Here is a 23244-nt window from a genome sequence, read left to right as displayed (position 1 = left end):
TTTGAATTATTTTGTATCGTCGATTTGTAGTATTTATTGTTTTATATCTCAATATATTTTTAAGCTTCTAGTTCAGCATGGGCCTGGCTTGGGCCAAGTTAACAAAGACTTTTATAATTGCTCCTTTGGATGATAGTAGAGCCTCCAACAGTCCAACACCGAATTATTGCCCACCTAGTGTTTTTGGTGTTAAGAGAGCTATTAGAGTAAGGGATGAGAATATGATTCAAGATCTAACCACTTGAGTTATTCCTCACTTTTATTATTGCTCGCATTAGTCAATGAGGGAAAGAGTTTGTTAATACCAAGTATTCTTCTCTTGACTGCAATGTTTTGAATTTTATGTTCTTCATTTATATTTAATTTTTTGTTTGTGATTTATATAATTACTTGTATATGTTAGGAGAACTACAATCAGATCTCGATAGGTTTGTCTCAACATATATGTTTTACATAACTTTTAATGTATTTATTATTTTTGTTAATTATTATGTGTAATTTTTGGCATTATTTGGGAGATATAAAAATTCTAAAATTGCAGATAATTACTAACGGAGGTATTATTATTATTATTATTATTATTATTATTATTATTATTATTATTATTATTATTATTTATTTTTTATTATTTTTTTTATTTTTTTAATGGTTGTAAAAAACTACTCTTTATAAAAACACCAAATTACAAAAAAAATTCTTCATTTCTATGGCTAAGTGGCTAACTGTTATTCCGAATAAATTATTTATTTCTCCAATGCAAATTCTTGGCTGCATTCTAGTGCAGCCAAGCTAGCTGCAACACCATTAAATGTGAACGTATAGTACGTTAAAATGAACATACGTTTTTTTTTCTTCCTTATATTTTAATTCTCTTTCTTCTTCTTCCTTAGATCTATTATTTTTCTCTTTCTTTAGTTTTCTTCTCAATTTAACATTTTCTCTCTCCTCTTTACCTCATTTTCCTTCAATCTTTAAAGTTTCTTCACCTATATATAAATTTTTGAGTTACTAATTCGTGTTTTGTTGGGTATACTTCTTTCTTTCTAAATCTACGAGTTTTAGATTCAATCATTTGGCTTTATCAAAGAGGAAAGAAAAAAAAAATGGAAGAGAGAGAAAGTTTAAGGTCAAAGAAAACAATGGAGGTTAGATTTTATCAATTTGTAATTGTATTTTGTATGATTTCATTGACCATGCATGATGATTTATTGTTTGAAATTATTATGGGTTTGTGATGAATATCAATTAAATTGCTTAATTGTTAATGAATATCAATTGTATTGCTTAATTTGTAGTTATTTTCTCTCTCCCCCCCCCCCCCCTCTCTCTTTCTCTTTCTTTCTCTCTCTTTTTCTTTTGATTTTTTTCTTTTAATTTCTAATCATGTTACAAATCAATAATTAATTTCTCTATGATGAATCAAGATTAGATTTAAGGTGTATATTCAATTTTTTAGAATTTTAATAATTACAATCGATCTTGAATATAATTTCTGTAAAAAAAAAAAATGAACACGTAGGAATTTAAAAATGAACAACTTTTACAAAATGAGCATTTAGTACACCGAAAATGAATATTAAATACATAAAAAATGAACATATTTCAACAATTTATTTTATCATTATTTTTCATTAATAATTATATACAATGAATTTGAACCTTTATGAAAATCATGTTCATTTTAATATCCTAAATGTTCATAACTTTTTGTTACATGCTCATTTTATAAGTGTTTATTTTTTAATACTAAATGTTCATTTTTATTAAGTTGAAAGTAAAATATAATACGTTGAAAGTTAAATTATCTGAACATTTAGTGTTGAAATTCTAAACAATTTATTATGAATATATATGTTTCGTTATTCATTATGAACATATCTGTTATTGATTATGAACGCATATGACATATAGAGTGATAATTGATTTGGGTATTTTATACCCGGCCAAGTGGCCCAATCAGAAAGTGCCACGTGTCCTCCATATAGGTGCCATTTGGACCTACGGAATGATGACACGTGGAGGGAGGACTCTTCTCCGTCCTACGTGGACTGAAGGTCCAGCAGGGACCATTCAGTCGGCGACACGTGTCACCCAAAAGGTGCTTCAGAATCCTTTTGGGCACAGTGACACGTGTCACTCAGGTATTGGCCCTGGGATGGCGGCCTTCTAAGGCCCAAATCCCGAGGCGCCGCAAAACGGCGTGACCTAACTCCTAGGTCACGAGATCCTAGGAGGGCACACTCTTCCCTATAAATAGGGACATTACGTCATTTATGACGATAGACGAAAAAAGAGACACGAAAAAAGAGAGACGAAAAAAGAGAGAATTTTTGACACACAATACGAGACAATACGTCACTTACCACAGAGCTGTCGTTTTCAGGGAACACACAGCACTTTACCTGAGCTTGGAATCCAAGCAGATAACTTTACTTCCGCACATTTTATCTCCGAATATTTACTGACTTAGTCTTCGGAGGCGGACCACCGACCATCCGGCGGTCCGTTTGCTTTGCAGGTACAGGCATCTTCAGTTGGATCCAGTTTCAGTGTTGTAACTCTCCCGAGGGACAAAAACCCCCGAAACATTTGGCGCCACCGGCTGGTGGAGGTCAAAAAAGAAAAGCAATAGCAATCACTGACCGGGGAAAGGCCGGATGATCTTCGTCCCCAGCCTACTGGAGAGCACATTGATATCCCTCTGGATGATAGCCGTCCAGAGCGAACTGTTAAGGTGGGGACGATTGCCTTTGCAAAGTTGGGTGAAAACCTTCACCAGCTGCTCAAGGATTTCAAAGACATCTTTGCCTTTGATGTGGAAGAGATGCCAGGCATCAGCCCGGATCTCGCTGTCCACAAACTCGCCGTGGATCCTAAAAAGAAGCCCATCCGGCAAAAGAAAAGAAACCACGGCGAAGAAAGAAGTCAGGCGGCAGCTGCCGAAGTAAAAAAGTTGTTAGATGCCAAGTTCATCCGGCCGTGCAACTTCCCTGAGTGGGTAGCTAACGTTGTGTTAGTTAAAAAGCCGAATGGAACTTGGCGGATGTGTGTTGATTACACGGACCTCAACAAGGCCTGTCCAAAGGATAGCTATCCATTGCCTAAGATCGACAGTCTGGTCGACTCAACAGCCGGACATGCCCTGATGAGTTTCATGGACGCCTATTCAGGTTTCCATCAGATCCCCCTGTGGAAAAAAGATCAAGAAAAGACGGCATTCGTCACTGATCAGGGGTTGTTCTGTTATACTGTGATGCCGTTTGGTTTGAAGAATGCGCCTGCTACCTTCCAACGAATGATTAATACGGTCTTCATTAATCAAATCGGAAGGAATGTAGAGGCGTACATTGACGATATGATAGTCAAATCCAAACAGCAGGCGGATCACCTTGCTGATCTCCGAGAAACATTCGCCACACTCAGGCGGCACAAGGTCATGCTTAACCCAAAAAAGTGTGTCTTTGGTGTTGAGTCTGGGAAGTTTCTCGGATTTTTGATTGACCAAAGAGGAATAGAGGCCAACCCTGAGAAAATACAGGCGGTAATCGACATGCAGTTGCCCCGTACTGTGAAGGAAGTGCAAAAACTAACAGGTTGTCTGGCGGCCCTGGGGAGATTCCTCAGCCGTTCAGGCGACAAGTGTCTCTACTTTTTCCAGGCAATCAAAAAGAAGATAAACTTTGAATGGGGGGATGATGCAGAGGCGGCCTTTCAAAGGCTAAAAACTCATCTGCACTCTTTGCCGAGGCTTGTCAGCCCTTTGCCTAAAGAGAAGCTCTTCATGTACTTAGCCGTCTCTGATCATGCCCTCAGTGCTGTCCTCTTAGCTGAAAGAGACGGCATCCAGCTCCCGGTGTATTTCATAAGCCATGTTTTGAGAAATGCGGAGCTTCGGTACCCCATGGTTGAGAAATTCGGCCTTGCCCTTTACATGGCCGTCAAGAAGCTTAAACCTTACTTCTTGGCGCATGCGGTAGAGGTCTATACTGACCAACCGATCAAACGGCCACTCACAACCTTGGAGTCTTCTGGACGAATGCTCAAATGGGCAATCGAAATACAAGGATTAGAAATCACTTATGAATCAAGGAAGGCAATAAAGGGACAAGCATTCGCTGACTTTATTGTCGAAATGACAAGGCCGGTTGTTCCGGACAATACGGACCAGGTCTGGAAAGTATATGTGGATGGGAGCTCCACTGTGAACGGCTGTGGTGCGGGGATTATCTGTCAATCTCCTGAAGGAGATAAGTACGAATACGCACTACGGTTAAAGTATCAGGTCTCTAATAATGAGGCCGAGTATGAGGCCCTGCTGGCCGGCATCCGGTATTGCAAGGCGGCAGGGGCGAAGAAGGTATCCGCCTGCTCTGATTCTCAACTGGTCGTACTCCAGGTTAATGGAACGTACGAGGCCACTCATCCGGCCATGATAAAGTATTTGCAGGCGGTCAAGAGTGAAGTTGGGTCACTTGAAGAATTTCATCTAACTCAGGTGCCCAGGTCTTCAAACAATCAGGCGGATGCTCTGTCCAAGTTGGCATCATCCGCCTCCTGTGAAACGCCTCGGTCAGTCTTCTGGGAGGTCATGGAAAAAAGAAGTATATCAGAGGAAGACCCCATTGGAATTCTTGACCGAAGCTCAACCTGGATGGACAGCATCCGGACCTATCTTACAGACGGCACGCTCCCTGACTCACCACGGGAGGCGGCTGTTCTGAAAAAACGAGCAGCTAACTTCGAGTTACGGCAAGGAGAGCTCTTCAGGGCTGGCTTTTTGAAACCCCTGTTGAAATGTGTTACCCCTGAAAAGGGGAAGGAAGTTCTCGAAGAGTTGCATTCGGGATTCTGCGCCTCCCATATAGGCGGCAGATCCCTCGCGGCCAAGGCCAGGCGGCTTTACTTTTGGCCAACTCTGGAGTCGGATGCCATGGAAATAGTGAAAAAATGTGACAAGTGCCAAAAGTTTGGCAAGCTCATCCATCGTCCGGCTACAGACCTGACGGCCATCCACAGCCCAATACCCTTTGCCAAATGGGGCATGGACATTCTGGGGCCATATACAACTGCACCAGGCGGCAAGCGCTATATATTGGTGGCTGTGGATTACTTTACCAAGTGGGTAGAGGCTGAGGCAGTCAAAAACATCAAGACTAAAGACGTCATTTCCTTTATCTGGAGGAACATAATCACTCGTTTCGGGGTGTCTATGTCTATGGTTTTTGACAATGGTCCTCAATTTGAGACGCCCCAACTCAAGACTTGGCTGGGAGATCAGGGGGTCTCAAGCTTTTTCGCATCAGTCGGCCGGCCGCAAGCAAACGGCCAGGTCGAAGCCTTCAACAAGTTAATCTCAGACGGGATTAAAAAGAAGATTGAGCGGGCTGGTGGCCTTTGGGCGGATGAATTACCACACGTCCTTTGGTCCATCAGAACGACTGCTAAAGGGGCAACGGGAGAAACCCCGTTCCTAATGGCGTATGGTGCAGAAGCTGTTCTGCCCATCGAGCACTATGAGCCTACCCTTCGAATCATGTTGTATGATGAAGAGGCAAATTGGGAGGCCATGCGCCTAGCATTGGACTCACTTCCAGAACGCAGGGGCAATGCTGCCTTGCGTCATGAGATATACCGTCTGAGAATGACTCGGGCTTATAACAAAAGAGTACACAAGCGTCCTCTCAAAGTGGGGGACTTTGTGCTACGGAAAATGGAGGCAGTCGGTAGGGCGAATGAACAGGGAAAGCTAACCCCAAATTGGGAAGGCCCCTACCGAATTTATGAGGAGATAAGAGACGGCACCTACCGCCTGGAAGAACCAGACGGCAGGCAGCTGCCCAGAACTTGGAATGTAGACAACTTGAAAAAGTACTACTTCTAAGTACGAATGTAAAGACCTCAATATTGTAAATCTCACGTATAGTTAATGAGAATATGCCTTCATTTCCCAATTTATCTTTATATTTAAGTTTTTTAAGTGCCGCCTGTACCAAATACAGACGGCCAATATGTCTGGAAAACGTCTGTCCCAACAGCAGACGCCCCAATCCCTCTGAAGGAGCCGATTGTTTTAGAACAGTCGTCCCTACGAAATTCATCAAGTTTACACCAACACTTGATGAATATTTACTTGATCATTTAAGAGGCCTAAGGCCAGATAAAAACATGATGAGGCCTATGGCCGGATGTTAATAAACAAAAAGAGACCGAATGGTCACAGTCTGCTCCAACATGAGCATGACCGTCTGCTCCAACATGAGTCAGATAACCGGCGACGTCCATTTGGGCGAATTCGTCGAGGAGAAGCATCTCCCATTTGGGTGGCACATTGCTCTACGAATATATCAAGCGGCCCTACCGAATGCTAAGGCAGCATTCGCAGTCGTTTGTTTTAATCGAAAGTGAAATCTAAAAGACCTGAATTTTCTATTTAACGCAGTCGTCACTGTTTCATGAGTAGAGGCTAATTGAGGCATAAAGCCGGATGCGCCTGTTATTGCTCAGGGGCAAAACAGGCGGAATATTTTATACAAGTTAAGTTAACTACTTAGCAATTATTGAGGCTATTGGCCGGATGACGTCTGATCCTTGCCTATGGGGCAAGACAGGCGGACAATTATTTTTAAAGAAAATTGGTTAAGTTACAAACTTAGCATTTTATCTCAAAGAGGCCTATGGCCGGAGGCGCTTGTTTTTGCTTATGGGGCAGAACAAGCGGAGGTTTACCCTTAGCAAATTAGCTAAGTTGAAAATTTGAGTTAGTTCGAGCCAATGGCCGAATGAACACTTATGTTTGCCAATTCTGGATGGACGTCTGCCGCGTGGTTTGGGGCAATCACCATAGTGATTGATTGACTTAGAAACCATGCATACTCTTCTAAGTATCAAAAATTTCTAAGTCAATCAATCCAATAAACCGAAACCACCCGACATCCGTCCAGGGGCAAGAACATTCGCATAGAACATTCGCATGGTATACAGGTTATAATACTTAGCCAAAAACATGCAATGAAAAATTCAAAATGCAAAGGACAACAACAATATGGATAACTTCAGCCAAATAGCCGAAGGATTTAAATTAAAAAAGACCAATCGTCACCAGACGATTGGTTAAGATTGTTACCTGGCAAAGCCAGAAAGATTGTCAAATTACCCGACCCCTCGGTCGGTAAAAATACAAATACTCGGCACGCAGGCCGGAAAAACAAAGTACTTGGCCATTCGGCCACAGAAACAGAAAAAATAAAAAGCTTAAGTGATCAGGGGAGAGCCTCTTCAGTGGCAGCCGGCTTGTCGTCCTTCGGCTGCTCTTCCTCCTTTTTCTCTGGCTCCTCCGCCTGATCCTCCTCCTCGCCACCAGAGGACGACTCCCCAGAAGAGTCGGACCCAGAACTTTCCTCGGCCTCAGCATTCTCAGCCTCTTCAATAAGGCGAGCGTCGAATGCTTTGCTGGCTTCGTCAAATTTGGATTTCCAAATCTGATAGTCCGAGTCCGGCTGAACAGCCGCCCAAGTGTCCCGCATGATGGCTTCATAATCGCTCATCATTTGCTTAACAAGAGCCTCTCTCTCTTGATCAGCCACGGACTCAAACTTGGACTTCAGCTGATGCTCCTGGTTGCTAAGGCGCTGCTCCAGGCGGCCCACCTTCTGCTTGGCTCTCTCGGCCTCTTCTTTGGCATCTTGAAGAGGCTCGAGCTTCTCCTTAAGAGTTGTAATCTCTTTCTTAAGGGAAGTGATGCGCAGGCGGGCCGAGTCCAGGTCCTTCTTCACCTGCATATTGGCTTCCGCCTGCGAATACATCATATCAAGCGTCAGATACTCATTCTGAGCAATATCAAATTGAGCTCGATCCAAGGCGGACTCGGCCTGAGCTTTAGCGACTGTTACCTCTTTGGATTTCTCCTTGAGGGGTTGCCTGAGCCCTTGGACGCGCAGCATGGCCTGCAAAAGAACCGAATGGTTAAAACTAGGCGGAAAAAGGAATAATGCTTAAAAAAAAAAAAAAAAAAAAAGAGAGAGTTGCTTGAGCTAACTCATACCTCGCAGAGGTTCCCCAAGATGCCATCCAAGTCAAGGGTGCCGACTCCTCTGACAGACGCCTTGTCGTCAGGATCGACCGCCCTCAGCATGGACTTGGCCATCTGGACTACAGTCGGCCTCTGCACCGGAACTGAGAAGGAGAGAAAGTTAGAGAAAATAACTAAAGTACATCTATATGGGAGAACAAGGGGGGCGAATGAATTTTACCGTCGTCCTTCTGTTCCTCCTCTCTCCCCAGGCTTCTCTTCTCTCCTGCTGAGCCGACAGCAGTGGTGGGTTGCTTAAAGCCACCCTTCGATGCCCTCTGGGCATCCGGTTTGCTGATCTCCTTTTCAGCTTCGAGAGGAGAGGCGTTTGGGCCCTTCTTGGGCTTATGAGCAACGTGCTTCCGGCCGCCCTTGCCGGATGCGCTCACATCACCCGCCCTAGTCTTTTGGATTTTAGGGTCGGATGGTTTTGAAGGAGATTTGGAAGGCGCACCCTACATCAACACAAGATAAACGCAAGTTAGAAATCATTCGGGCAAATTTAATATTGGTCAGAAATGAAAGAGCAATTTTCTACCTTGGAGGTGCCGCCAGTTTTCTGTTCATCCACTTTGGTGTGAGTGGTTACTTCTGCCCTGTTTAAAACGTTCGACCTATATCGAGCAGCAGATACAGCCGGCTTCCTTGTGGCCGAGAGCTTTTCCATTGCTTTATCTGCAAAAATGAACAAGTGATTAGCATCATTAAACAAGTACTGAAAAGCGGAAGTAAATTGCATATAAAACAGACGGCCGACTACCTCTCGGCATCTCAGAACTTAGCCCACAGGCGGCTAAGAATGTCCCTTCTTCAAACCACTTGTACAAAGGGAGATAGCATTGAGGGGTGACCTCCTTGTCCCCCTCATCATTCGTCCACACGGACACGGTAAACAACCCCGCGTCCATGATCTCCTCCTTTGCCCGCCTGGGAATAGGCGGCAATGCGCTCCTGCCTGCTAGGAGAGGTGGATCCTTATTCCACCTGTTATACTTTTGGTTCAGGCGGCTGTCGGCAGACTTGACTATATAAAACTTAGTCCTCCAGTCTTTCCACTTGTTCTCTTTGCCAACAGCCATCATGTACCCCTTGCAAGTGGTCAAGGTGTACCAGCCTTCACCGCCCCTAGCAGGCGCCCTGCTCAGATAGTGCATATGGGCGAACGCTTCAAAGCTTGCCTCCACCTGCAGCATCTCACAGGCGGCAACATACCCCAGAATATTGATCCAGGAGTTGGGTACAAGTTGCCAGATACCTAGTTGGTATCCGTCCAAGATCCTCTCCACGGCCGGATGGAGAGGGAAGCGGAGGCCAGCCTGGAAGGCCGCTTCATAGCAGCCGAATGCTTTGTCTTGATAGCTGGCCAGGCTCGGCCAGGTTATGGTGTCGCCCTCGTTAGGGACCGACAAAGTGTAGCCATAGCCTAGGACGACCTTGCGCCTAAAATTGGCAAGGCCGGATGCCATGGCACTCCGCCTGCCTGGCGGAACATGCTGATAGTAGGGGGCTCTCTCCAAGCGCCTGGAAGCACTCGGCTCGGCCCAGCTTTCCCCTCTATCCACTGCCAGGGACTCTCTGGCAGAATCTATGTTTGATCTAGCCTCCTCTGATTTTACGGAGGCATTCTCTGAAGAAGATGACGAGGCCGACTCGTCATCAGAGCTCTCATTAGAGCTAGGGGACCGCCGACTGGTGCCAGCGGGGTCCTCCCCTAGACTCTCTTCCGGCGCCTGTCCAGAAGGCCCGGGTTGATATTCTTCATCCGCCTCCCCTAGGATTCCATCACTGGGAGTTCCACTAGATGTGGGCGAATGGTAATAAGTGGGGGTAGGAGGAAGATAGGAAGGGCTGTCAGGGTGTTCCGACAGCTCACTTCGAGGCACTCTTATTGAGCCGTCTGAAAAAACAGTCGACCCATCCGAATGGTAGAAAACTCCATCGGAGCTACACTGTCTTGCTGTTCTTTTGATTCTGGCCATAGTGTCCTGCACAGACACGGAAACGGTCGGATTCGGAGAAGTTCGCAAAGCAGGGTCTTTGGCCAAGCATTCGGCACTGCTAGTTCTAGACTCAGCCGTCCCCGGTGACCGGCTGATCACTATCCTACGCCGTGCCGCATGCAATTGGGGAACCATTTTTTCGAAAACAAAGAAAAAATGAAGAGTAAAAAGAAAATACAGGCGTTACCTTTAGAAGAAGGGAGAAAGACGCCTGGTTGACTAAAGAACAGTCGAACTGGTAGCCGAGTGTCGGATGCTTGAAAAACGCTTAGGGAATTTTGAGATTCTTTAAGTCAAAAAGTCCAAGATTCTCCAGAGATTCGCCAAGGTGTGAATCCAAGAGGGGGTCAAACCTTACTATTTATAGGGGATAAAAACCCTAATTTTTCCCTCCAGTAATTTTTGAATCTGACCACTCAGATACTGACACCTGTCACAGGAGTCGCGTGCAATGCACGTGTCCCCTGTGAGGGGCAAATGATTTGGGTATTTTATACCCGGCCAAGTGGCCCAATCAGAAAGTGCCACGTGTCCTCCATATAGGTGCCATTTGGACCTACGGAATGATGACATGTGGAGGGAGGACTCTTCTCCGTCCTACGTGGGCTGAAGGTCCAGCAGGGACCATTCAGTCGGCGACACGTGTCACCCAAAAGGTGCTTCAGAATCCTTTTGGGCACAGTGACACGTGTCACTCAGGTATTGGCCCTGGGATGGCGGCCTTCTAAGGCCCAAATCCCGAGGCGCCGCAAAACGGCGTGACCTAACTCCTAGGTCACGAGATCCTAGGAGGGCACACTCTTCCCTATAAATAGGGACATTACGTCATTTATGACGATAGACGAAAAAAGAGACACGAAAAAAGAGAGACGAAAAAAGAGAGAATTTTTGACACACAATACGAGACAATACGTCACTTACCACAGAGCTGTCGTTTTCAGGGAACACACAGCACTTTACCTGAGCTTGGAATCCAAGCAGATAACTTTACTTCCGCACATTTTATCTCCGAATATTTACTGACTTAGTCTTCGGAGGCGGACCACCGACCATCCGGCGGTCCGTTTGCTTTGCAGGTACAGGCATCTTCAGTTGGATCCAGTTTCAGTGTTGTAACTCTCCCGAGGGACAAAAACCCCCGAAACAATAATTATTTATATTTTTAACTTCTGTATTGATGATTATACATTATGAACATTCTAAATAATTATTATGAACATATGTTGTGATGGTTATGAATTTTGATTATTTGTTATATTTTAGTGAGTACAGATTAATTGTATTTGTAGAAGACAAAGACTCTGAATTAATGAAGAAACAAGTAAGAAGTGATGAAGAAGTATATGATATTACAACGAATTTGCCTTTAAGTTGGAGAATTTCTGATGTATATGATCCCAATCTTATGGTTGTATGATAAATGTTCATTTCTAATATATTAAATGTTCATTTTTTTTTTGTTTTTTGACATGTTCACTTTTTATTACTAAATGTTCATTTTTTTTACGTGTTCATTTTTATTACTGAATATTTTTTTTTTTTTTTTTTAATGTGTTCATTTTTCTAACTAAATGTTCATTTTTAAGGTCATGGTCTAGCAAATATATGATTATATGATAATCTGATTCATTTTTAATAAATGATCATTTCCTTATAACATATAAACTTTTTAGTATTAAATGTTTATTTTTTTACGTGTTCATTTTTTGCTATTAAATATTCATTTTTTCATGTTCATTTTTTTAACTAAATGTTCATTTTTTATTTGAGCCGTGTGTTTTGAGCCTCACTTGTTGTAGCTATCTTGTCTGCATTAGAGTGCAGCCAAGACCAATTGTTTCTCCAAAATCCAAATGGGGAAAACATGTAGATTTGGGCATTTGGCCCAACCACCGCCTCCGTCGTGAGTTCGTTACTATGTAATGTGATTTATGTGAGTATAATAATTTGGAAAGATAATACTAAAATATAAATCTAATTTCCACGGCAATATAAGTGCTAACTTTTCTTGCCTGCTGTCTTATGATAAAGGTCACAATCGAACCCTTGGGGTCCTTTGGGAGGTGTTTTATAAGTTACAAGCAAATTCCTCATGACTTCTAAAATGCAGTTCTATCCATGGAATCCATGGATATTCTTATATATTCTTCAACCAACAATGACACCATATAACTCTATTTAAAATCCTAAATAATGTCACATTCGTGTATTAATTAAATGTTGGCGATTTAGCATTGGTTTGTCCCCATCAAAACGTGAATTGATCAGAATTACGTATTATTTACTAGACTCATTTTTATGTTCAAAAATCTTTTATCATTACTATCTTTTGAGCTTAAATTATAAGTTCTAAATCATAACACGTCGTAAGTCATCAACAAGACAAAAACAAAGCCAAATCAACAAAACGGCCACATCCATCCATAACTTAATTACAAAACCCAAAAATTGACAAGAACTAAGGATCCAATCATCCAAATTGGTGAATCAAACGACTAAAAAGTCTTAAACCTTTTTAAAAAAAAACCTGTCTCTTTAAGAAGACAAGTCAGCCAGCCTAATAAAAGAACACTTTCCTTAGAAATTTCAATCCTCAAAATCAAAACCTCCCAATCCAAATCCTCTCATTTTCTCTCTCCTCTCCCATCACCTTCACGTACGAACACGTAGCATTCACACTACAATTCTCACATCATTTCAAAAAAATGGGGTTTAGGTTATTAATAAACCACACTCCCTAGTCATCAATTTTATTATCTATAATCGACTAACAAAAACACGAGAACAAACACGAACACGAACATGATGCAGCTTCATGAGAAAATATATGTGGCTTTGAGTAATGAAATGCAAGAAGAAGAAGGTTGTTTGACTTTGAATTGGGTTATTAAAAAATGGGGTTCTCATCATCCTATCTCCATTATTATTCTCTTCATCAATAATTCTTCTTCCTTTGAATTTGTTGATACCCCATGTAAGCAAATTCCATCATTTTTGTCATTTTTTGGGTTTTTAATAATTTTTATATTTTTAGTTTGTTTAATTATACTATATGATCATACATTAATGAATTATGATGATGTATTTTTTTTTTATTCTATAGTTGGAAAGCTTCCTGCAAGTTCTGTAAGTGATGATAAAATTCAGATTCTCAGGAAATGTGAACAAGAGAAAACTGACAAACTCCTATCCAGATACATTGCCTATTGTGGAAAAGTAAGCTCCTTTATTAATTTTGTCGATTTTATATTCGTCCTGTTTCAAATTAATTGCAACATTTTCAAGAACTCGTGAAATTAGAATACTAGTCAAAGCTAAAATTTTATGAATTTTATTTAACAGGTAAAAGCAGAGGTGCATAATATTAATAACCATGATGAACCAATTCAAAAGACGGTGGTTGACTTAATCATAGAGAAGAAAATTACTAAGCTTGTTATGGGAATGACATTTATGAGATCATCATCAGGGTATGTTTAATTGTAATCTTATACTAATTCTTTATTTATTTCTATAAATTTTAATTCTTTTCTAAAAGTATATATTGATTAAATTTGTGGGTTTTGTTTTCAATGGCTTGATCAAATTATACAGGAGATCAAAGAACGCGATTAGCGGGTCGTTTTACGTTCATCGATCAAAGCCGGATTTCTGTGAATTATTCATACTAAGCAGAGGAAAATTGGTAATGCTTAAGGAAGAAAATGATGAAGGGTACATGGAAGATGAGGAAGGGGTAATTGTGGCAAAATATAAGCAAAAAACTAATTTTAAAGGTTGGTTAGGAAAAATGTTATCCCATGGACAAGTGAATTCCCCAACATACCCCTCATCACGATGTTCGAGTTTGGATTCGGATTCCCCTCTTTCAAGGACGGTTACTAATCAATGGGAATTATATGAACAAGATATCGAGGAGTATCTCCATGAGTTAGAGTCAAGTTTAAAGGACGAGGATAAAGATGATGCCGAGGAAAATAATACAAATGTGCAAGACATGTTCGTTGATTGTATACAGGTATGTTTTAGGTACCGACTTCTATGTTATATTCTTGTTAGAAATACTACCTCCGTTACACATTATTTGCAACGATTAGACATTTTTCCTCTCTACTTTATGTCAAATCGTTGCAAATAATATGTAACGGAGGTAGTATCAAATATGGACGTAGTGTTTGGGTTTGGGCTAGTAATTGCATAAAGATGATACCTTGGTTTTAGTTGTCTTGTTGTACCAACAACCACCTTTTTTTTTTTTTTTTTTTTTGGATGGCCCCCTTTTATGCTACTCATGTTTTGACTTTGAAGCATTTGAATATTGGTGATATAAAGTTGATTTGTTTTATTGGTGCAAGAAGTCCTATGTGCTGTGTGAAGATTTTCATACATGGAGCTCTTTTTTATTTGAAAATTGAACGGAGAAGGTTGGGATTCGACGTGCACCTACTCAAGGTTGGGTGTCGTCTGATGTTTTTATGGGTAGAAAGTCCAATTGAGTTACGAGTCTTTATTCAGTGTTTTTCATGAAGGTTAGGATCCCTTTTATCTTACCCTTCGATTTTGCAAAATTATATACCGTATAGCTTGACTATACTATCAAGTATTCACGTTTACCCTTGATTCGCATCTACTCAATTATGTACCTTCTTGTTAGTAGTACTCCCTCCGTTTTATAAAAAATACTATGCATTCAAGATTGTAACAAAGAAAATAAAAAAAGTCAAAGTTTAGAAAGAGAGGTCATCCTTGACTAAAATTCCATTCTATTGAATTAGATGCTATTGACAATTCAAAAAATAAAAATAGATGCTATTGACTTATTGAGGGGGAAAAAGATGACAACAAATTGTGTGAACTAAATTGGTGATATTGTAATGCTGAAGTATTTTTAGTACTGTTTGTTATGTTTTTGGTACCTGATCATCTTAATGGCCTGAAACTGTAACTGATGTAGTGATGTTCTGTTATTACAGAGTCCTGGTGAGAGAACTGAAACTCTGAAAAATGATTTACAAGCAGCACGCGCTATGATTGAGTTGAATAAAAATGCAGCCAAGGCTGAAGTAGACAGACAAGCCAAAGCTTCATGGGCTATTTGCTTGTGCAATCACCGGGTAATTAGAATTTCTCGATATATCTAGTTGATATGCACCTGATATCCTGTGATAGATATCTCTGAATACAAATACTGATATTTTGTACAGGCTGAGCAGCTCCAAGCTCAAATAGAAGAAGAGATCTCAACGCGAACTGAACTAACCAAAGACATAGACAACACCAAAGAGCAGATTCATGAAATCCAAGCTGATGTGCAAGAGAGCAAGGACAGATTAAGCTCATTAGTCGAGCTCCAATCTGAGCTGTCTAGCAAACTCCAAGTTTCCTCAGTTGCTAAGCGGGAAGCTGAGATTAAGCTAGAGAATGCAGCCAATAAAAGAACTGAGCTAGTGAGAGAAATCGAGGAGTTGAGAAAGCAGAGAGATGTGTTCCAAAGGAGGATCGAGTTTTGCAAAGAAAAGGATGCTATTGGCTCGGCTAATAGGATGGGTGATCAGGTCAGCTGCAGCCACAGGGAGTTCAGTGCAGATGAGATCAGATTAGCTACTGATAACCTTGCTACATACAGGAGATTGACATATGGACGAAATTGGACTAATGTGTACAAAGGCAGGATCAATCGCCTGTCTGTTGTAGTGAAGGTGCTCGATTCCAATGATCATATGTTTCAGGAGTTTTTCCAAGCAAAGGTAAAACACCCACATATCCTTTTATTTGCCAGTGCCTGTATTTTTGTTTAGCTCTCGTATCTAAATCGAACTTTGAAGCAGGTGAATCTCCTAGCAAACATCCGACATGCCCAAGTCACAGCATTTATCGGCTACTGCTCAGAGCTCAAGTGCTTAGTTTTTGAGTACATGCAAAACGGATGCCTCAGAGACATCATATTCTCAAGGACAAAAGGCAGGGCACTCCAATGGCACCAGAGGATCCATATTGCAGCCGAAGTCAGTTTGGGATTGAGATTCCTCCACCTTGCGAAACCCATGCCCATAGTATGTAGTGAACTTAATCCATCCACCATCTTCCTGGACCGTAATTTTGTGGCCAAGCTCCATTCATTTGAACTCAGACCAAGCCCTGATGAGTGTCATGAGTCTGATATGCAATCAGATGTGGTTGCTTTCGGAGATTTGTTGCTTCAGCTTCTTACAGGAAGAAACTGGGCTAGGCTTGATCACGAGGCTATGATGATTGACAATAGTCAGGTCATCCTCAAAGCCTTGGATGAAAATGCAGGTGATTGGCCTTTAGATTTGGTAGAGGAGGTTGTGAAGCTAGCAATGAAATGTAGGTCCATAAACTCAGAGCCTAGTGCAGGAGATATTATGTCTTCAGTGACTAAAGAGTTGAATGGACTAAAGAAAAAGGCTGATGATGTGATAACTAAACGAGAATATCATATGGGAAGTGAAGATGGTACATCCTCTGGCGAGGAGTGGAGTCAAGTTCCTTCCAATTTCTTGTGCCCCTTACTTCAGGTTAGCGACCTTAACTCCTTGCATACACGACTTCCTATACTTGCTGTCTGAGTAAAGATAGTTTTGTATAATGTACGTGCAATGAATTTAATTCAGGTGGTAATGGACAATCCACATATAGCAGCAGATGGATACTCATATGAGCTAGAAGCCATAGAAGAATGGGTGCGACAGGGGCACCATAATTCTCCTGTGACCAACCAGAAGCTAAAGCACAGACATCTCGTTCCTAACAACAATCTTCGTTTTCTCATCCAAGACTGGCGTAATAACACATCCTAATACACTAACAGTACTAATATCTCAATCTCTATTTAGTAGGCCACATTTGATTAGAGGTCATTTTTAAAGAACAGAATAGAAATATCTGAAAATATTTTTCTCTATAGTTAGTTTATACATCCCTAATTTCCTACCATAATATTTCATTACAGTTTTTAGTCAAAGGTATCATTAGAGCTAATATAGGCTAGTTAAATATCTTACTTTAGTATATCCCATATAAAAATGCAATGTGGCCTATTATTTATTGACAGAGGAAGATCTTATTTTTATAAATATTTATAAAATTCACAATGTTCTAGTTATACCTTCTCTATTTTTTTTTTTTCCTTTCACAGGTAAGTTTTTCTATCTACACAAAAATATGGATTCTTCAGGTGATGGCGATAAGTTTTCCCTCAGTGTTCCGCATATGTGTGTGTATAAGATATTTTAGAAGGGCATTTGCTTCATTATATCTTAAGAGTACAAGAATAGAATGGGAATGTATAACTTCTCTCTGTCTTGTTGTACTTCTTTCACTTTGTGATTGTAAAAATGTTAAAAAAATTTGAAATGTTGTGTATTACAATATTCTCTGTTCATACCCTAAAGATTAATGTTGAAAATATACTTGGATCGTCGAGGGAAAAACAGCCTAGATTGTCTGCTAATATGATATTCTCATGAATCAATTGAAAAGTGCTTGACACAAGGACTCATAGGGGGTTACGGAGATGAAGGATGAGAATTTAGTACTTGTCGGCGTTGTCGCCAAGTACTGTGAGTCTGTGACTACCTTCTCTGTGAGATATGAGAATGCAGTAGCTCATTATTGGTGAGGTCTAGCTAAATTCTACACATTACTTCACCCTGAACTCATGAACTGAAATGAGGTTACTAGTCCTAGTTTGTAAATAAATTTGTCTTAACTCTATTTTTTTTTTATTCAAGTCTATCTAGTTTAAAGTAACAAATAGGTTAAGACCATCTTTTGATGATATGTGCAACATAATCCTGATTGGAAAGGTTACATTTAGCTCAATAGCACTCTTAAATTCATGAGATCAGAGCATGCTAGGTAAGGCCCAGTCTTTTATTTTTTTTTTATTATTATTTTTTTATTATTTTTATTTATTTATTTATTTTTACTTTTGCACTATTTATTTACATACACTACTTTTATATTTCATAATTTATACTTGAGCAAACTTTTTTTTAAAAAAAAAAAAAAAAAATCCAATAGACTAATATTAGCCTCCAAAATATGTAAACTTTTTACAACTTTGATGAGTAAATGTTTTTAATGATTAAAGTTATGCATTGTTTGATGGGATAACTAAGTACTCTGTAGTAAGTACTTGTTTGCACCACATACTCAACTGTCCACGTGCATAATAATCTAGATTTTTTGTCTCATGTCATCAGCTTTAAATCACGCATGATCAGGACAGAGTTAAAGTGAACTTGTATGTACCACAAATAATTAAAAGATAGCACTAAAGATCCAAAACTAGTATGGGAACCATGAAGTATGACAGATTGACAGTATTCACTAGAAGTCATTAGGGATTTGTCTTCCTGTTGTTCTTGTAAACAACAAACTTACTACACTAAAACCACCAAGAATGAAGGGGAAAAAAGCAGCAGCAGTAGGGGTTGAACTGCAGGGGAATGATCAATCTGATCATCTATTGAGTGCATATAAGATCGGGAAAGTGGTGGAGCTACGTCTATCTCACCGAGTGGTCATGGCACCTATGACTCGTTGTCGGGCATTAGATAGCATTCCTAATGAAGCCATGGTTCAGTATTACTCACAGCGCGCTACTAATGGTGGGCTTCTCATTTCTGAAGGCACTTTCATCTCTCCCACTGCTCATGGGTAAACTGACTGTAATATTTTCGATACTTTTCTTAACTTTGATCATGTCCTTCCTTTCTCTAATAGTCTAATTTTCCATTATACTATCATAAAATTCAGCATTTTTACATTAAAATCTCACTAATCCTAAATTTGGAAACTTGTTACAGCTCTAATCAGAGATGAATATTAATGTAAAAGAGTTAATTTTCTGCAGGTATCCTCACTGCCCAGGAATTTACCTGGAGGAACAAGTGGAGGCCTGGAAGAGAGTTACTGATGCTGTTCATGCCAAAGGCGCCTATATGTTCTGTCAATTGTGGCATGTAGGCCGTGCCTCGCACAACGGTATATTAACAGTCACTAATCTTCATCTACTTATTACTCAGACACTATAAAAACAAATTCATATTGCGTTCTTGGAGTTTCAATTAATACGCTCTTCATCAGGAATTAATATTCATATTCAGTATTATTATCTTAGGATGTTCAGAATTTTTTTGTTGTTGTCATGTTTCCTAACATAATACATAGCAGAATGGTTCATAACTAGATGCGCCACTACTTAAAAATGAATTAGAAGGCGGCAACTAATTCTGGACATATGAGAAGTTAGGATGATATAATTAGTTTTAGATTAGGGGAGTAATTAGAATTCTTAATAAACCATCTTGGAGAATGAACACAAGTAATATTGATGCAATAAAAACATTTGAATCTTACATATTTAACAAGTATTAGGAAAATTTAAATTGGAACATTGATACTAAGATACATAATAGTGAAATGGGAGTACCTGATGATATTTTCTGGTGATATAGTATACCAACCAGACGGTGGACCGCCCATATCTTCAACAAACAAGGCCATACCAACTAGGTGGAAAATTCTACTTCCTGACGGATCATTTTCTGATTATTCAAGCCCTCGAGCTTTAACGACTTCAGAGATCCCACAGATCATTGAACACTATCGTCAAGCAGCCATAAATTCTATTCGAGCAGGATTCGATGGGGTTGAGATTCATGGAGCCTACGGATACCTCATTGACCAATTCTTGAAGGATGGGATCAATGACAGGACAGATGAATACGGAGGGTCCCTTGAGAATCAATGCAGATTCCTGATGCAGATTCTCGATGCTGTGATCAAAGCCATTGGAATAGAAAGAATCGGGGTGAAGATATCCCCTACATTGTACCACCAAGAAGCCCACGATTCTGATCAGCTAGCCCTCGGCTTAGCAGTGGTAGAGAGACTTAACAAGCTGCAGGAAGAGCAGGGGCTTAAATTCTGTTACCTGCAAATTCAAGCAGGAACTTTTACACATGGGATTACAGAGAAAGAAGCCGAGCTGCTGAGAAAACTCAGGAGAGCATACCAAGGAACCTTCATGATTAGTGGAGGATTCAACAAAGAGCTGGGGATGAAGGCCATTGCTGAAGGTGATGCTGATCTGATTGCTTATGCCCGGCTGTTCCTCTCGAACCCTGATTTGGTCCGCAGGTTTGAGATTGATGCACCATTAAATGAGTATGATTCTGCTACATTCTATAGCCATGATCCTGTAGTGGGTTACACTGATTACCCCTTCTTGGATGAAAGCACTCATCCTTGAGAGAAAGAAAACTAGCTTTTAAATAAGGTTGATTATTAAGAACTAAGAAGTGTAACTGATTAACCTTTTCCTGAGAATACAAGTCGAATACAAGTGAATGTACTCCTAACAGAATTCTCAGTTACAAGCCTACAAGTTTAAATGAAAATGCTCTCGATTTCCTGTTCTAACTCTAACATAGAATTTCATCTCTTATGTACCTCTCTTACTTAATATCTTAAACCTTAACTTTCGTTTTAGTGAAGTTAAAAAAGTTGCTATTTTATTTACTTCTTTAAAATCACAACTTGCATGCTTTTTACACACAGCAGTAGCTAAAATGGTTGGAGATCTGAGATTCTGTCAAAGTTATAAAAACATCATCAAGAAAAGATAACAGGAAATCTAAAAATATGACAAAAAGCCACCTTTCAATTTTTAAATAGTCACCCCAACATTATGAGAGGCTGTGAAATGGTGATTCCCTTTCCAAGTTTCCATTGGAAACTTCATTTCATTTGGCTTTCTAACCTCTATACACATTAACCATATTCAACTTCGAAGACTGATTTTCGAACTTGCAACAGTCTAACAGAACTAGGACAACATGGCATATATCCCTCAACAATATAACAAGTCCCTTTAAGACCAAATAACAATATACTATCGTAATTGACATTATAACAGTAGAAGATAATAGTTTTTTTTTTTTTTTGAAAACAGAATATAATAGTTTAGTCTCTTTAAAATATGAGCTTTTAAATTCAACCATATATTATCATAATTGGCATAATAGTAGTAGTGGTTAATAATTTTTTCATCATGCACACCAAAATTGACTTAACATTTTGTTATGAAATCTTGATCTGAATACTAATAAAGTAATAGTAAATCCGTATACATGACAAGCCAATCATAGAATGTGAATTAGTTAGCACTTGGCATCACTAATGACGTAGCAGGTAATTATCTAATATCACTATGAAAGAGTGCTCACAAGTCACAAGTATGATTGGCAATTTGACAAAAGAATATATTTTCTTATTGTTCAAAGTCAAAGACTGAGCTTAAAGAAGAGTTTTATCATACTACTTGTGATGTTACTAACCACCTGAAGACAAAGAAGCTTGTTTTTATGCTGTTTTATATGCTGTATGATAATAGATTAATAGACGGCAGCCTCATCATTGACGAAAAGATAGATTAAAGATGAACACCAAGGAAGAAACGGGAAAGGAAGAGGTGATGAGGAAGCATGATCTATTGAGTGCATACAGGATGGGAAAGGAGGTGGAGCTACGCCTATCTCACAGAGTTGTTATGGCGGCTATGACTCGTTGTAGGGCATTGAATGGCATCCCTAATGATGCCATGGTTGAGTATTACTCTCAGCGTGCTACTAATGGCGGGTTTCTCATTTCTGAAGGCACTTTCATCTCTCCTACTGCTCATGGGTAACTTCTCCTTTTACTCCTTTTAATTGACACAACAATTATCATTTTCAAATCTCTTCTTGTAGCTCAAGACTTTCCTGTCTCTATTTTCCCAAAAGTTGATCATAGGCTTTTTATTAATGGAGAAGAGTCAATTTTGCAGGTATCCTCACTGCCCAGGAATTTACCAGGAGGAGCAAGTCGAGGCATGGAAGAAAATTACTGATGCCGTTCATGCCAAAGGGGCTTACATCTTCTGTCAGTTGTGGCATGTGGGGCGCGCCTCACACCTTGGTACATTTAAATTCATTGTTCTTCACCAAATTTAATTTTCATCACTTCGCAAACAAAGTAACTTAAGATACGGAGTAGTTTTTATGAAGCATCTTACAGAATTAATATCCGAGATCATTTTCAGTTCAAGCCATTAAAATGTTAAAAATAAAATCAGAATTTTCATACCAACCTGGTGAGCTCTTCATTTCTTGTGGTATAGCATATCAACCCGGAGGTGTACCACCAATATCTTCAACAAACAAACCTATATCAAGCAGATGGAAAGTGATACTGCCTAATGGATCACCATCAGATTTTTCAAATCCCAGAGCTTTAACTTCTTCAGAGATACCAGAGATCATTGATCAATACCGTCAAGCAGCCATTAATTCCATTAAAGCAGGTTTCGACGGGGTTGAGTTTCATGCAGCCTATGGCTTCCTCATTGACCAGTTCTTAAAGGATGGAGTCAATGATAGGACAGATCAGTATGGCGGATCCCTTGAAAATCGATGCAGATTCTTGATGCAGATTCTAGATGCTGTAGTTGAAGCCATTGGGATTGAGAGAATCGGCGTGAAAATATCACCAACAATGTACACCCACGACGCCCATGATTCTGACACACTTGCTTTAGGCTTAGCAGTGCTGGAGAGACTTAACAGACGGCAAGAAGAAATAGGACTTAAACTTTCTTACTTGCAAATTCAAGCAGGAACGCTTACCCATGGCATTGGTGAGAAAGAAGCTGAGCAGCTGAAAGAATTCCGGAGAGCATACCAGGGAACCTTCATGATCAGCGGAGGATTCGACAAAGAGCTAGGGATGAAAGCCATTGCTGATGATGATGCTGATCTGATTGCTTATGCCCGGTTTTTCCTTTCAAACCCTGATTTGGTTCGTCGGTTTGAGATTGATGCTCCATTGAATGCATATGATGCTGCTACATTCTATACCCATGATCCTATATTGGGTTACACTGACTACCCCTTCTTGGATGAAAATAGTGAACCCTGATACAGGAATAACTAGCTTGTAAAAAGAACTGATTAGTATTTGATAGACTGCTGAAGAAGAAGAAGCATAACAGACATAATAATTCTTTTCAAATGGATCAAAAATGGAAGGAAGAATGCAAGTAGAAGTTTTTTTTTTTTCCTTTTTCATTGATTTCTGAGTTACAATCTTGCTGAATAAACACAACTT

At 40.0% G+C, this 23244-nt stretch overlaps 3 protein-coding genes across 3 annotated transcripts; all 3 read left to right on the top strand.

The window, feature by feature from the left end:
* Nucleotides 1–12639: 12639 nt before the first annotated feature.
* LOC145562402 (putative U-box domain-containing protein 50) lies at nt 12640–17849 on the top strand. Its single transcript, XM_081622672.1, has 9 exons — nt 12640–13042; nt 13172–13284; nt 13411–13538; nt 13663–14086; nt 15042–15182; nt 15273–15815; nt 15897–16607; nt 16704–16872; nt 17228–17849. The coding sequence occupies exons 1-9, from the start codon at nt 12871–12873 to the stop codon at nt 17323–17325; spliced, it is 2499 nt and encodes an 832-aa protein (XP_081478798.1). The 5' UTR covers nt 12640–12870; the 3' UTR covers nt 17326–17849.
* A 142-nt stretch (nt 17850–17991) lies between these two features.
* On the top strand, nt 17992–20537 carry LOC145562411 (12-oxophytodienoate reductase 3-like). Its single transcript, XM_081622685.1, has 3 exons — nt 17992–18753; nt 18950–19080; nt 19554–20537. The coding sequence occupies exons 1-3, from the start codon at nt 18497–18499 to the stop codon at nt 20348–20350; spliced, it is 1185 nt and encodes a 394-aa protein (XP_081478811.1). The 5' UTR covers nt 17992–18496; the 3' UTR covers nt 20351–20537.
* Nucleotides 20538–21424: 887 nt separating this feature from the next.
* On the top strand, nt 21425–23194 carry LOC145562394 (12-oxophytodienoate reductase 3-like). The gene is made up of 3 exons (XM_081622662.1): nt 21425–21783; nt 21926–22056; nt 22259–23194. Exons 1-3 carry the CDS (start codon nt 21539–21541, stop codon nt 23053–23055), a joined length of 1173 nt encoding a protein of 390 aa, XP_081478788.1. The 5' UTR covers nt 21425–21538; the 3' UTR covers nt 23056–23194.
* The last annotated feature ends 50 nt before the right edge of the window (nt 23195–23244 follow it).

Source organism: Chenopodium album, chromosome 1 (genome assembly GCF_948465745.1).
Source record: "Chenopodium album chromosome 1, dcCheAlbu1.1, whole genome shotgun sequence".
Taxonomy (NCBI): domain Eukaryota; kingdom Viridiplantae; phylum Streptophyta; class Magnoliopsida; order Caryophyllales; family Amaranthaceae; genus Chenopodium; species Chenopodium album.
Note: the sequence above shows the minus strand (reverse complement) of the source record. Positions and strands in the feature narration are given on the sequence as shown.